The 15,606-nt window shown below is 40.8% G+C and overlaps 1 protein-coding gene across 1 annotated transcript in view; it reads left to right on the top strand.

Moving 5' to 3' along the window:
• Positions 1-12,005: 12,005 nt before the first annotated feature.
• LOC132380386 (uncharacterized) overlaps positions 12,006-15,606 on the top strand; it is a 188,835-nt gene continuing 185,234 nt past the window's right edge. The window contains 1 exon segment of the mRNA XM_059949135.1: positions 12,006-14,717. Within this exon segment, the coding sequence (XP_059805118.1) occupies positions 12,360-14,717 (2,358 nt within the window). The 5' untranslated portion in view covers positions 12,006-12,359.

The raw sequence follows: 15,606 nt of genomic DNA, 5'->3' as shown, positions 1-15,606 counted from the left end.
GATTGATAAGTTTGTGGCCTAAGGTAGAAGGAGTCAATTTTAGAAAACCGAGCACATTTATTTTTCAACATAGTCCCCTCCTATATTTACACACTTAGTCTAGCGGTCGTGGAGCATACGGATCTTGGACCTCCAGAAAGTGTCCACAGCAGGGGTGATTGATAAGTTCATGGCCTAAGTTTGAAGGCGATGAATTATACAGCTCTCATTACATGCACATGCAGTTCAACTCTTTGAGTGATTATGCAGAAAGTTTGAAGTTAATAACTGATCAGTTAATAACTTATCAGGGGTGATTGATAAGTTTGTGTCCTACAATAGAAGAAGATGAGTTATTAACTTCAAACTTTCTGCATTTAGTTATATCTTGCACAGCTTCATCTCAGTCCTGATGAAGTCTCAGCCCGAAAAGTCAACTGTTTATTCATTTCCATAAATGCTATCTTACCTGCTGAGTTCCTCCGGCATTTTGTGTGTGTGACTTTCATATTTTATGGCTATATTTAACAAGACTTCATATTCAAAATAATTTGCTATGAAGTCTTTTTGCAGTATCTCTGAAGTTTCTGGGAATGCAGATTATTTGAAACTTGTTGGTTTCACACAGGTTACTTATTTTTTACGTGTAAGTTAACATGCACTTGTAATGGAATGTTAGACTGGAATATTAAGAAGAGTAGAAGCCGGAGCTGAAGTTCTCTATATAGTAGGTAGATTGCGGTGGTTAATAGGGGAATTCAGCCCTCTGGAGGTGACCTCAGCATGATAAAATGTGATCCCAGTGGTTGGAATCCAATCCTGACTCCTAAAGGACATCTGATCCCTAAAGGGATACTAGGAGGCTTTGTAAGGGAAAGGGGAATTGGTAATTAGGGAGGAAGAAAACCCTCCAGTTCCTTGTTCCCTGCCTCCTGAACTTATCCCCCCCCCCCCCCCAGCTGCCAAGTTCCTTGGAGTCTGGGAAACTTGGCTAACCTCTGTTAAACAGGTAAAACACATAACACAGTTATCACTTTCAATAAGACAGTTATATTAGCAAACTGCCTGCTGGCAGCCTATTAGTCACCCACTATTTCTGGCCATTAAAATTGATTCAATCACAGTACAGCATTACTTTCTGAGTGTTTGGGATGGATATTTTATTCAGTGCACAATAACATTTTGGAAAGGTGAAAGGAGATAGCAAAAAAAGTGCTCATTATTTTGTGCTTATTACCACACTCCTTTGTCTATACAGATAGTAAATCAAAGATGATAAATGGATTAGTAGCACAACTCAAAATAATGCTATCTATTATTTATTATTCTCCAGCTTTTAACACATTTACCAAAAAAAATCTGACACTATGAAATCCAAAATATCAATGATCGAATCCCTCTCAATAGAGCATTTTTTTTCAGAATTGAACAACACATGATTAGAGGCTGATATATTAAAAAAAACATATATTGGAGTTTCTCTTTAGGATTCTATCATCTCCTGTTCTGTCCTAACTTAGAAAAGAAGTCATTGATCGTCCAGATTGAGTCCAGGTGAAGGGCGTCAAATTGAAATGGTCCAGTTCCCTCCATAGATACTGCCTGATTCACTCAGTTCGTCCAGTGCTTTTTGTGTTGATACTGTCACCTGTGGCTCCATTGAACACAAGACTGTTGATTTTTGGAGTATTCACACATTAGTCCATTTTTCCTCTAGTTTTCCCTTAACCCATTGTTAAGGTATTGTTCTGAGAAACAATGCTCTAAAAAGTAGTCGGGCTGTTTAGGAACCAAAGAGGGGAAAAGTGAATTCTTCTTGAAGATTGTACAGTCATGTCTAGTCATTTTTAGCATTGTAGAGCAGTGTGACAAGGCAGTGTAATGACCTTCAACTCATCTGCTGTATCAGAAATTTGTTTCAGGGTCTAGGTCTCCTGATCTTGGCTGCGATGTGAAAGAGAGTGCTAGACTTAAAACTGACTTTTTTTTCAGTTGAAGAAGAACTTTAATGGAGAGATATCCTCAATTATGCCCGAGATCGTTGGCATTAACTGGTGTCTCTTTCCACGGGTTCTGCTTCACCGGTTGAGTCACGCAGAGTCTCCATTCTTTTTTCAGTTCCCAGAATCTACAGTTTTATTTGTTTTTATGTGTTGCCTAGTGACCGACTGAAAGGCATAGGCAAACAAGTTATGGGTCTGATGCACTGATAGAAGAAGAAAATGTAAAACTCTAAATAAAAGTGCTACTTAAAAACAACCTGCTTTAATTTAACAAAAGGTGAAATGGCTGGGGGAAAATTTGACTTGTTATGAATTTTATTTGCATTCCTTGCAGTAGAAGATGTTGTCAGCGAACAACGCGACCAAAGTCAATGTCCTTCAGACAGTCCATGAAACTACTTGTATCATATCTCTTTCGAACGTGGTTGTGGTACAGGTGGAACCTGTCATCTACACGTTGATGGTGTTCTCTTGGCCTGATTGAGTGACCCAGCGGTTTGTTGTCTCTGAAGAAATTTGGTGATGTTTCGAGCAGACTGTGCATCCTGGAAATGTGGCACAAGCCTGTGATCATTTCTCACTGATTTCGCTGATTAAACCATCAATTACGGCAGAAATCAATAAGGACGAGACCGGAAAGCGAGCCAAGTGTTCAGCACCATCTGCCTGCATTTGACCAGTCTCTCTCTCTCCCTCTCGACTGATGCTGCCAGAGGAAGGTGCCAGTGTTTGACCAGTCTCTCTCTCTCCCTCTCGACTGATGCTGCCAGAGGAAGGTGCCAGTGTTTGACCAGTCTCTCTCTCTCCCTCTCGACTGATGCTGCCAGAGGAAGGTGCCAGTGTTTGACCAGTCTCTCTCTCTCCCTCTCGACTGATGCTGCCAGAGGAAGGTGCCTGTGTTTGACCAGTCCCTCTCCCTCCCTCTTGCTCACTGCTGCCAGAAGAAGGTGCCAGTGTTTGACCAGTCTCTCTCTCTCCCTCTCGACTGATGCTGCCAGAGGAAGGTGCCAGTGTTTGACCAGTCTCTCTCTCTCCCTCTCGACTGATGCTGCCAGAGGAAGGTGCCAGTGTTTGACCAGTCTCTCTCTCTCCCTCTCGACTGATGCTGCCAGAGGAAGGTGCCAGTGTTTGACCAGTCTCTCTCTCTCCCTCTCGACTGATGCTGCCAGAGGAAGGTGCCTGTGTTTGACCAGTCCCTCTCCCTCCCTCTTGCTCACTGCTGCCAGAAGAAGGTGCCAGTGTTTGACCAGTCTCTCTCTCTCCCTCTCGACTGATGCTGCCAGAGGAAGGTGCCAGTGTTTGACCAGTCTCTCTCTCTCCCTCTCGACTGATGCTGCCAGAGGAAGGTGCCAGTGTTTGACCAGTCTCTCTCTCTCCCTCTCGACTGATGCTGCCAGAGGAAGGTGCCAGTGTTTGACCAGTCTCTCTCTCTCCCTCTCGACTGATGCTGCCAGAGGAAGGTGCCAGTGTTTGACCAGTCTCTCTCTCTCCCTCTCGACTGATGCTGCCAGAGGAAGGTGCCAGTGTTTGACCAGTCTCCCTCTCTCTCTCCCTCTCGACTGATGCTGCCAGAGGAAGGTGCCAGTGTTTGACCAGTCTCTCTCTCTCCCTCTCGACTGATGCTGCCAGAGGAAGGTGCCAGTGTTTGACCAGTCTCTCTCTCTCCCTCTCGACTGATGCTGCCAGAGGATGTTGCCGATGTGTTGGGTCTAGGGAAAGGTTTAATCAACGCAGTTTGCGGATTGGACTCTGTAGTTCATGTTCTGATGTGTTCCTGGTTTCTGGTTGCTGCTTTTCATAAATGTTATTTTGTACGATTCTGATCGGAGCGGACTGGCTCCACGGCCTGCAGTTGACGATGGACACGGCACTAAATTGTACTGAGCTGAACTCAACTGAACGTTCCTAGGCTGTTACAATGACTCTGTGATTTGATGTTTTATGTTCTGCTTTGTGCTAGTTTTTCTTGCCATTGGTATGATTTGTTTGTTTTTTTGGCGCATCGTGTGTTTGATGTTTTCTTTGACAGGGTTCCATTGTGTTTCTTTGTTTCATGGCTGTTGGTGAGAAGTTGAATCTCAGGGGTGTGTACATATTTTGAAACGTTGATAATAAATGTACTTTGAATCTTCTGTTTATCTATTCATTTCACAGCAATGCAAACATATTATTTCAATAAATAACACAATTTATAAATATGCTAAAAAGTTAATGAAACTTCATATATTACTCTCAAAATATTAGATTTCCATCCTAACACCCCAACAAATAATGGAATAAAGATAATGAAACCAATCAGATAAAAATCCAGATTTAGTCATTAAAAGAATAATCCCTTGTCAGATGTCAGAAGCTAATTAATGACAGTAGCTAGCAGCATTGTTTGTTTAGTGAAATGTAACTTTGTTTATTTTCAGGGGAGGAAATTAAAATCAGATAAAATTGAGTAAAGCAGTGCTAGTGAGAATGGTACTTCTTGTTTAAAGAGCATGAAAATAGCAAATGTGCTACATCAAAGTGTATTGAGTCATGTAACAGCACTTCACTCGACTGTATTCTGCACAGGAACCAGCCAAGAAGCAAGTCTCACATTCAAAAGGAACTGGTCAAATCCCAAAGCAGCTATTTAGGCAATCCATTACTCGTGCGATTGCAAAGAGTCCATGAGCAAAAAATAACAGTAGACATATTTACATCATGCATTTCAGAATTTCAGAACACTCCGAAGAGTTTTCCATCTAATTCCATAATTTTTGCACCTTAAACACTTTTGTAATGAAGGAAACACACATTGTATAATTATTTAATTTAGTGATTAGGCAATTTGCTTTAAGTATTTGTTGAGGGCTTAATACTAGACAGAAGGCTAGGGAAAGTTTACCTGCCCTTCTTCAAGACTGGACTATGAGATCGTTCACAGCAATATGAGGTGGCAGATGAGGAAGCAATATAGTGTCTCAACAAGGGTATGGAGCAACTGATAATGTAGCGCATCTAAAGTGTAGAGGGTCTAGAACATATATGTTAAACTCAAGGCCCGCGGGCCGGATTTGGCCCGCGGTGGAATTATCTTTGGCCCGCGAGATAATATCTAATTACTATTAAAGCTGGCCCCAGTAATCGAAGCGCCTCTGGCGTATGATATGGCTAATGCTGAGTTTATTCAGGTACCAGGTTTTCAGGATTTTTAGTGTTTATTCGGCAGTCTTCTTCATAAGAAACGGAATTTGTGAAGTGAAACACTTTGTAGTTATAGCAGAGACTGAGACACATGAGAGCAGGCTGAAAAAACGGAGGCAACGAAAGCTGTGTTCACACGCGTCCGACTGATCCGGCCCGCATGAAGCTGCATTTTGCCCGTGACCTAAAATGAGTTTGACACCCCTGGTCTAGAATCTTAGGACTCAGTAGTTTGAATGCCTCTTCATCACAAGCATGGTAACAGAAATGAGGGCTGAATTATTAGAGAGGCTTGAATTTTGAGATCTGATGATACGGGGTTGAAGACAATGAGGAAATGTACAAGAAGATAGAAATTTACATGCAAATAAAATATCTTGTGAGAATTGCTGTAGTGACAAGTTAGCCTTTGAGGAATGATCGTTGAAGCAGATTCCAGAAATCCTTTCTTAAAGTAATTGATTGCTTATGTAAGTAGTTTGTTGTATGCAGGTGATTATAGTTGGATTGGGTTTGCCACTGTAACCAATCTTCATAGGCTGCCTGCAATAGAAAAAAATATGAATTTATGTTTTGTAAATCCAAATAAATCCCCCTTATTTATATTATACAACCAAATAGCATGCTATTGGGGTAACCATATCACATTTAAAACTTACCTTTGAACACACTGCAGATTATTGTACATGTTTAAAAAAACTATAGGCATTGGAAATTTGAAATACAAGCTGCTGGAAATGTTGGCCTGAAATGTTAAACTGGCTTCTCTTTCCACAGATGACATGTAATGTGGTCGGTGTTTCCATCATTTCCTGATTGTATTACTGAAAAATGCAAATTTTACTCTGGAGAACAAACTCCATTCACTTCCAAACTTGCTGAAATTGCTAGGTGCTCTGGCCAGAGTACTGACAGACTCTCAACGATGCGTCTCTGGAAGCCAACAGCAGAACGTACTCAATTGCAGGCATAAAGTTATTCTTGCTGGCCTTTCCTGCAAACTCCCACTGTCAATTTCAGAATCACCGGCAAATGTCATGAAATTTGCTGTCTTTGTGGCAGAATTATGTTGCCATGCGTAATAGAAAAAAACACAGATTAGTTAAATTAAATAAGTAGTGCGACAGTTGGAATGAAAAAGAAGTTTTGAGGTAGTGTTCATGGGTTCAATGCCCATTTAGAAATCTGATGGCGGAGGGGAAGAAACTGTTCCTAAATCATAGAGTGTGTGCCTTCAGGCTTCTGTTCCTCCTTCCTGATGAAGGGTCTCAGCTCAAAGCGTTAATGTTTACTCCTTTCCATGGGTGCTGCCTGGCCCGCTGGGTTTCTCCAGCATTTTGTATGTGTTACCTCTTAGTTTCATGCCTTCCTTTGTTTCTCTACTCATTGACACAAGAATTCAGTGGTGTATTTTTTTTATTTTTCTCACATTTTGTCTCTTATCCACTTTGAAAAATAACTTCTGATAGGGCCTTCAGCATGATGCCAGTGATAAAATAAAATATAACACTGGAAATCAAAGCAGTGAAGTAAATAAAACACAGCTCATGTAGAGTTTCTAAGAACCATAACAAATCTTTTATTCTTCTGAAGAAAGTCCCTGCATGATATTTTGCTTTTATTTAAGATTCAAATTTCTGTAACGCTGGCAGTCTAATTTGATGGCTTCCGTGATTAGACAAAACAAGTTTGTTGTCGAGATACCACCCACTTGAGGAATTCACCTCTATAAATGATAAGGCTTAATCCACACAGGAAGCACTTTGTTCAACATTCACTGAAGGATTGAGTCACTGAAAGAGCTAACGTGCCTTGAATAAAAGAGGAGAAATCCATTTGGTACCTCACAAAAATAACACTGGTTTGATACAATTCATTTAACATTCTCCAAGTGCATTGCAATTGAAATGAATATTTAATGACCTTCAACCACAATTAAGCTCATTTTATGGAGAATGCAAGTGATTTAATAATGATTTTGTTCAGTGTTTTAGATGTTTAGACATTCTCTCTCCGTTGTGGATCTGACTGCAAATGTTCTATAATATAAGCAGATCTGCATCAGTTCCCTGTTATCCGATTTGCATAGTCAAGTGCGCTGTAGCAACGCTCAATTGCAATATGGTTGTTTAAAGAAAGCTTGATTGCGAAAAAATACATTTTTAAATTTGGAACACAAAATTCTTGCAGCTCATTAGCTTAATTAGCATAAATTGCTTACTCTGCAGGCAGTTTCAAATGAAACATCCAGGACATCTGAGTGTCATTACTGCCAAAACAAAGGAGCTGAAGTTCTTTGGATTCTCATCCAAATTTTCTCTCCTGTTGCTAGGCAGCACAGACTTGGTGGAAACCTTCACCTCCAGTGCAGGGTGAGGTTCTGAGGAATTTCCCAGTGCACTTCTCAGCTGTAAGCACAGAAGGAAATAAGTTGGTTCAAAACCCATCTGAATTCAGTCAAGAACTGCCACCATCCAATCCTTCAGGACCAACTCCAGCACCATTACCCGAGAGTTACTTCCAAATCCTCTGATCAACAGGACTGGCAATGTTCTTTCTTTCAAGAAATTGGTTAAATTAAAATATTTATCAAGGACTTTAATCCTCATGCCCTACCTCTCAACAGATTCCAATTTACCCTGCATTACGGGCAGCACAGTGGCAGTTAGCAAAATGCATTACACTGCCAGCGATTGGGGGTTCAATTCCTGCTGCTGTCTGTATGGATTTTGTATATTCTCTCCATGACTGCATGGGTTTCTTCATGTGCCAGCTTCCTCTCACGTTCCAAAGGTGTACGGGTTAGGGCTAGTGAGTCGTGGCCATGCTGGAAGCTTGGCGACATTTGTGGACCGCCTCAAGCACATATTCAGATTGCTGAACCAGTGCATTCCTTTGTATGTTTTGATGTCTTGAAGTAAATTGTGACAAATAAAGCTCATCTTAATTTTAATTTCATTAGCCTGTGAATCAATAAATTATTAAATATCAATTCCATTTATGATCTTTTCACTTGTATTCTGTTTGTTTTCTCTAGCCTTTGCATCTCTTTTCTCTGATTTTGTAATCTTTCAAATTTGACCTTTTATTCTTTACTCTGTCTATAACCCAACAATTAGCATCCATGTCTATAGTTGTCAATATCCAAGTTTATGGAATTCCCTTCTTAAAAATGTATATGTTTTTCTTCCGCTTCAAATTTCAAGTTCAAAGTAAATTTATCATCCAAGTCACCGCGACCACACTGAGATTCATGTTCTTGCAGGCATTCACAGTAGATCAAAGAAATACACTGAGAAGCTACACACAAAGTCTGACAAACAACCAGTGTGCAAAAGAAGACAAACTATGCAAATACATAAATAAATAATACTGAGAACCTGAGTTCTTTAAAGTGAGCCTCCAGGTTGTGTTCAGCGATCAGTTCAGTGTTGAAGTGACTGAAGTTATCCACACTGGTTCAGGAGCCTGATGGTTGGAGGGTAATAGCTGTTCATGTGCCTGGCGGTGTGGGACCTAGAACTCCTATACCTCCTTCCTAATGACAGCAACCAGAAGATGATGAATTATGGCAGCATTCCTTGTAGATGTGCTCAATGGTGAGGTGGTCTCTTGCTGTGATAGACTGGGGGGTATATCCAGCACATTTTGTAGGCTTTTCCTTTTTTGGTTATTGGGGTTACCAGTCACTACACACCTATAGAGCTTTGTCAAAGTTTCAGATGACATGCTGAGTCTGTGCAAACTTCTGACAAAGCGGAGGTGCTGCTGTGCCTTTTCGAAATGACACCTACGTGCTGGTCCCAGGACAGGTCTTGTGATATGATAACACCAAGGAATTTAAAATTACTGAAGTGTTTTGAAGTTTCTTGGGCTGCTTAGGTTCTAAGTTTCTTCTTAGCTTCTTAGTTGAAAGCTTTTATTTATAAGTCTCTTTCTTTGGCTGCTGACAATTGTTTGATTATGACGGGTGACTGCTTTAAGGTGTATGGCTATTTTAAAAATGTGTTCCTTTCGACATGAACTGAAAACGTTTTGTTACTACTGTATTGTAGAATGATGGAAAGAGCTGGAAAGCAATCCTTCGCATATGCCTTGAAGTGCCAAGACACAAAATCAGTTATGCGGCGCGGAAGGTTAGGGACACCATAGCTGTTGGTGCATGGTACTCATTATGATGTGAACAGGACTAATAATTCACACTTGGGAGCATTACATAATTGCATGCTATTGCTCAGGATGTATGTCAACGTGAACAATTCTACTGTTAAAATGCAATAACGTCCAATTAATCCAATTAGGTAAGAATAAACCTTTACTTTCTTCTGGCAGGTCTCAGAATCCATAGAAAATCTTTCTGAACCCTGTGAATCTGAAGGAGAAGATGGTTCAGAGGAAGAGTCTCCAGGATCAAGACAACTTTCTCGTGGTACTCCACCTGGATCCAGTAAAAATGTCATAGAAACACCAACAACAAGTGAGAGAACATTGGAACCTACTAGTACATCTTCGGAGATAACGTTGACAGGTCCTGAACTAAAAGTAGAAAGAACTGATGCTTATACTGGTGATCAGGAAAGGCTAGTTGATATATCTGTTGATCCAGAGCTCAGTGCTAGTACCTCTGATACATTGCAGTTGTGTGCAACACAAGTAAGGACTTGTACAGTTCCCTTCTTTGGAGATTCGGAGATACAAAGCAGATCCTCTGGTCCACAGGTGAGAAACGCAGCTGCAGCTGGGACAAAATTAGTGCAAAGAGACATTTCAGAACAAACCTCTGCAGTAAAGTTAAGCAACTGTCCCAGTGTAGGTCTTGAGCAAAGAATAACCCACTCCAGAGTTAGTCATCCTCATGCGGACACAGAACCTAAACCGGGTGACCTTTCCCCAGAAACCGAATCAGAGGCAAGCACATTCTCTTCTCCGTCAGAACCACAGAGAGCTGAACTTTCCAATGAAGTTCACTTAGAAAAGTGCAGCATTTCTTTTGAAACGAAAGCTCAACATAATATACCTTCTAGTTCAGGAACAACATTAAGTGTTGCTTTTGATGCACACACCAGCATTGGTTGTCCCGAGTTGGAACGGGACTCCAGTAAAACTTTTCTGCGTACACAAGACCAGATTGCTATTCCCTCTGAAACAGAATCATTGCTAAGTGGGATTTCCTTAGACATCAGTGTACAGCCAAATGTGTTTTTATCAGAATCAGCAGAGCTAGCAAGGACTCCCCCCGATGAACAGTCTGAACCTGCTTCAACATGTCTTGGGATAGATTATAAATCCAGTGGAATTAAACATGATCCAAGTATAATTGCTTTGGCAGAAGCAGACTGGTTTTCCTCGAATAAGGAACAGATTTTACATGAAAATCCTTCAGGAGATACTGAAAACGCCACTGTAGTTTGTCCTGGAACAAGTAAGACTCCTCCTGCAGAACCCACATCAACCCAGACACCACTAGATGTGAACAGATTCAGAAGTGAAATTCCAGAGGAACTAGAGTCTGGTATCATTGAAGCTTATCTAGCGGCAGATGAGACTTTGAATGGGATAGTATCAAAATTGGAAACGTTATGCACTTCCCAAGATACAAACAAGAAGCTAAGTGAAATTTTCTCTGAATCACATTCGGATCCCCTTGAAAGTGGCTGTGAAAGAGGTGAAGACTCTGCAAAATCAAAACCAATCAGTGTAAGTCCAGATCAAAGCCTAATTCCCAAACAAAGAATACCAGATTCCACTAAGAAAGTTTTAGGGTCGAGTGAAGATTTCAGTGCTTTTGAAGCTGATCCAACATGCCCTTCTGTACAAACAAATCAAGATATAAGTGAAATTCTTACTGATGTTGAATCACAAATCCCCACCGTTGAGACGAACAATACTTGCGGTGGAATTATATCAGAATCAGTCTGGGCTTTCTGCCATCCAGACCAAGATTTAATTGAAAGTGCCCCTGAAGTCGAATCACATTCCACAAAAACAAGTCCTGAAACACATGAGATTTTTGCTGGTCTTAAATCAGAGCCCGTCTGGACTTGCCTGGATTCAGAGCAAAACTTAAATGAAATCCCATTTGAACCTGAACTACAGTGCACAGAGGCAAATGTGGTTTCTGCTGGCCTCATTTTAGATTCAGAATCAGTCTGTGTTTCCCAGGATACAGACCGAGCTCTGAGTGAAATCCCTTTTGAAACAGAAACGGACTTTCCTGAGGTATCGCCTGGCATAATATCTGAAACAAATAAAACCTCAGCCTTGATAAATTCAGAGGTAAAGAGTCTGTCTGATTTAGATGGTAGCTGTCCAAAGATAGAAACAAGTGATACTGCTCAAGAATTTAAATCCGAAACATCTTTGGCTTTAATTTGCCCAGCGAGTGAATTAGAGCCTTTTACAGTTTGTGTTGTAAATCAAAAAGACATCAATGGAACAAATACTACCGCAGAACTGAACACTAGTCAGGAAACCTTTCACCAACTGGGATTTGATGTTGAAAACCAATTAGATCGGAATGGGGTTTCTCAGGAGTCAGAGGGCTACACAGATGTAAGTGAGATCTCAGAAACCGAGATAGGCAACCAAGAAGTACGTCAAGACCAAAGTGAAATCTCTGCAAGTGGAAAAGTGGACATAAGTCACCCTATTTCAGAAGGAAGGCCCACTCATTGTAACTCATTTGAACTGTTACCTGAGGAAACTACTCAGGAAGTCCTTTCAGCTTGGCCAGAGACTGAGCAAGTTACTTATGAAGGAAGTGTACACAATATCACTGGAGTTGAGCTGGAATCAACATGTTCTTCCTTTGCAATTAATGTTGAAGGGAGTGGAGTAGTTTCCCTTGAGACAGGATCTGAGGAAACGGCAGGAGCAACACAAAGAACAAGAAGTAGTTCCACAGAGAGACATGGAGAAGATTCTGAAGAGGGTAAATTGAAAGTTACTCAGATTTTCACACAAGCTCAAACAGAACCACATGAACATATAACTGAGGAAAAGCAAGGGGAAATCAGTGACTTAACATCACCAGGAAAGGAGCAAAACAAGAATTTTGACAGGGGTTTTGAGGCACATCTGTCAAGTCAGAGGATTAACAAAACACTGGTTTTGAGGGACAGCTGTTCACATACAGACCCAGAGGTTGGAAGTATAGAAAAACATGAGATTGACCTTCAGACAGACAGAAGAACAAGAATGGCTTCAGTTAATGCAAGGGTGGATTCAGAAAGTCCTCCCAACAGCACTCAAACTGAGGTTTTTTTTGAGAGGACAATAGAAACTAACAAAATTTATTCTGGTGAGACTAGTGTCAGAAGGGAGAATGCTTTTGAACTCACTGGCCAGGAAAGTGCACAGACACTTGTGCTGATTGAACAATCTATTAAACAGTGCAGCGAAACGGACCCAGAAACAGATCATTTGCAGTTGGTATTCGAAGCTACTATGGAACAAAACTTAAGGATAAGTAATGCCTCTGGTGAGGAACAAACGGGAGTAGTTGACATTCCTTCTCAACCTAGCATACAACCAGGTCTTGCTTCAAAGTCTGAACCAAGAAAGGCTTTTGTGGAAAGATTGTCAATATCAGATACTACTAACACCCTTGAACAGACTAGTACTGCTGAAAAAAATAAAAAGGAGATAACTGATGCTGGGTTAGAGCAAACAATCTTTTTTGTTGAAAATAAGTTCAGAGACAATATTGTAGCTCCTGAAAACGGTTTGCAAAACCATCCAATCGGTATTCAAGGTACTGACTCAGAGACAGCTGAACTTACAGTAGATGCAAAATTAAAAGACACTGGAATTGCGAACACAGATGTGCACAGAAAATATATTGGCATACCTGCAGAGGTCGACTCGCAGCAAACTGAAAACACTGACAGCATGGATTATGACCAAATAATAGATGAACAACAAGCCAATTGTGAAAATGGCAGCCAAGAGACTATTAAATTAGATGGTGAACCTACTGATAGTCCATCAGTTGTTTTTGATACTGATGGTAACAGTACAACTAGTGAAGAACTAGAGGAAAGGACTTACCCATTTGGAAGTAACAGCAGCTTACATAAAGCACTTCAGAGACAGAGCTCAACAAAAGGAGAAGATCGGTTTGGATCGTTCTCCTCCTTAAACTCCTTCACCTCTTCTTTCAAAAGCTCCAAGTTTTCAGTTTTCACTAAAATGGCATCATTTAGGAGAAACAAATCATGGACACAAGAACATCAAACTGAAAGTACCAGCAAAGAAGGGAACAAGAGGCAACAGGTGCGAGGTGCGGAAGAGAATAAAATCGAAACCAAGAGCAATGCAAATTGTGTCCCAGTGTATAAGGTGCATTACCCAAGCTATAAAATTCATCTGCCTCATCATGCCAAAGGTAAGAGTGAATATCCAGTTTTGGATGGTTCAGACGAAGATGATGATGTTTTTGAAAGTAGTAGCCCGCTGAACCAAAATGTGAGTAAAGCATTTGGGTCTGGAGGACGGCAGGACATAGAAGGTATGGAAGAGGTTCAGACGGTGGCAGAAAATGGTCATTATTTACATAGCAGGATCACAGACTCTATGGAAGGAGATGACATTAACACAGAGGATCAAACTACCAAAATACCTCCCACAACGGATAGCAGTTGTAAAAAGAGCAGAAGTGCCGACAGCCTTAACCTTAGAATGAAACGGGCTTTTGCTAATAAATCACTCTCCAGTTTCTTTGAAACAAAATCTGGAGAAAAAGAAAGTGCCCATCAGCACTCAAAATCTCACAAGAAGTTCGATGGTGGTGACAGCAGGTCAAGGCACATGTCCTGGAAAAGGTTCATGAGACTAAGCGAAGTGGAATCCATAAAGGGGTCAAATCCGTCGAGCACTTCAAGTACGAGCAGTGGGGAAAGTCAGTTCATAAGGACACAGTCTCAGGTGCACAGTGAGTATGCAAGGCGGATCTCAATGGATCACATTGATGGTGCCCACCCTTTAGCACTCTCCTCACCTCCGCCCGCTCGGAAGTCAAGCAAAGCTCAGTTTTCAAGTTGCTCCCCTGACTCAGATTTTATTGCAAAGCCAGTCGAGCAAAGAGGAAAAAGAACATCTCCCAATGGATTAAGACTTACACTGATGCCCAACAATAATCTGGAAACTGATGATGGTTTCAGAACTACACCAAGTCAGTCCATCCCACACACATTAATGAATCAGTTAAGCCCTACTTGGAACAGGCCTGGTGTGATCTCCGAATGCTTCGATGGTCCTTTCCCTGCAAGGCCTATGAGTCCTAAACCTCAAAGTCCAAGGTCAAGTTTTCGAAGGAGCTTTCGCAACAGCAACAGAAGTAGCACTTCATCATGGACTTCCTTGGATTCTAGCAGAACAACAGATGGTGTGTTAGAAAGTCCTGAAAGGCCGTCAACATTGAAACCAAGGGGAAACCTCCTTCTTTCAGTACAGTCCCTGAATTATGAATGTCAGAAAGAGGACAGTGGAATTAGCAGTCAATCACAGACAAGTCTAAATACGACGTCTTCGGTCATTGACATTGCCAAAGATGAGGTGAGTGGTTCAGAAATATTACATACAATACAGCTATAAAAGCAGCTTTCCAGTTACCTTAACCATTGCACATTCAACGTGCATGCTATGAATTTATAGTACAAGATGCATTGATAACGCAGCATATAAAAGAATGAATAAAAATAAATTGCTGGAAGAACTCAGTGGTCAGGCAGCATTTGTGGAGTCTTGATGAGAATTCTCAGCCCAAAACTGCAACTATCCTTACTGTCTCCACAGATGTTGCTCGATCTACTGAGTTTCTCCAGCAATTTTTTTTTTGCTACAAGTTACAGCATATCTGTTAAGTATTCAATATGAAACTAATTGCTCTCTTAATGTGCCGGTACAGAAAAACTTAGTATTGTTAAAAACCAAGATCCAGATCTTGTTGCTTTATACGTAAGCTATTGAAAACAAGAGCATACAGAGCAGGCCATAACCATACCCAGCTAATCAGTTTTATAGATTCTTCACCAAGTCCAAAGTCACTTGTTTCTGGAACCTGATAGCAGCCATTTCTGGATCTACTTGTGCCCCTCCCAAACTTTGACAAGGTACAAAGTGTGGTTCACCTTTGCCACCAGATATAATTCCCAGCTCTTGGAACAATGAAGCATTAACCAGGGAATAACTGTTAGTGTTCATTAGTTCTCTGAACATCTAATTTTCTATAAACAAAAGCACAGGTAACTTTCTTCATTATTAGATAATCTAATTCCATTTGTTATACTATAACTGTCCTTAAAAGAGTCATCTCTGTTTCTCCCTGATGAAGAGCATATTGACCAGTTCTCTTTTTTAGATCTGACCGAATTATTGCTAAGAGTTCCTTCCTTGTGAAGAATGAAAATCATCTTGTTGGAAAAATTGGCATAAAATAGATTTT

This window comes from Hypanus sabinus, chromosome 2 (genome assembly GCF_030144855.1).
Source record: "Hypanus sabinus isolate sHypSab1 chromosome 2, sHypSab1.hap1, whole genome shotgun sequence".
Taxonomy (NCBI): domain Eukaryota; kingdom Metazoa; phylum Chordata; class Chondrichthyes; order Myliobatiformes; family Dasyatidae; genus Hypanus; species Hypanus sabinus.
This window is presented reverse-complemented; position numbering and strand designations above follow the sequence as displayed.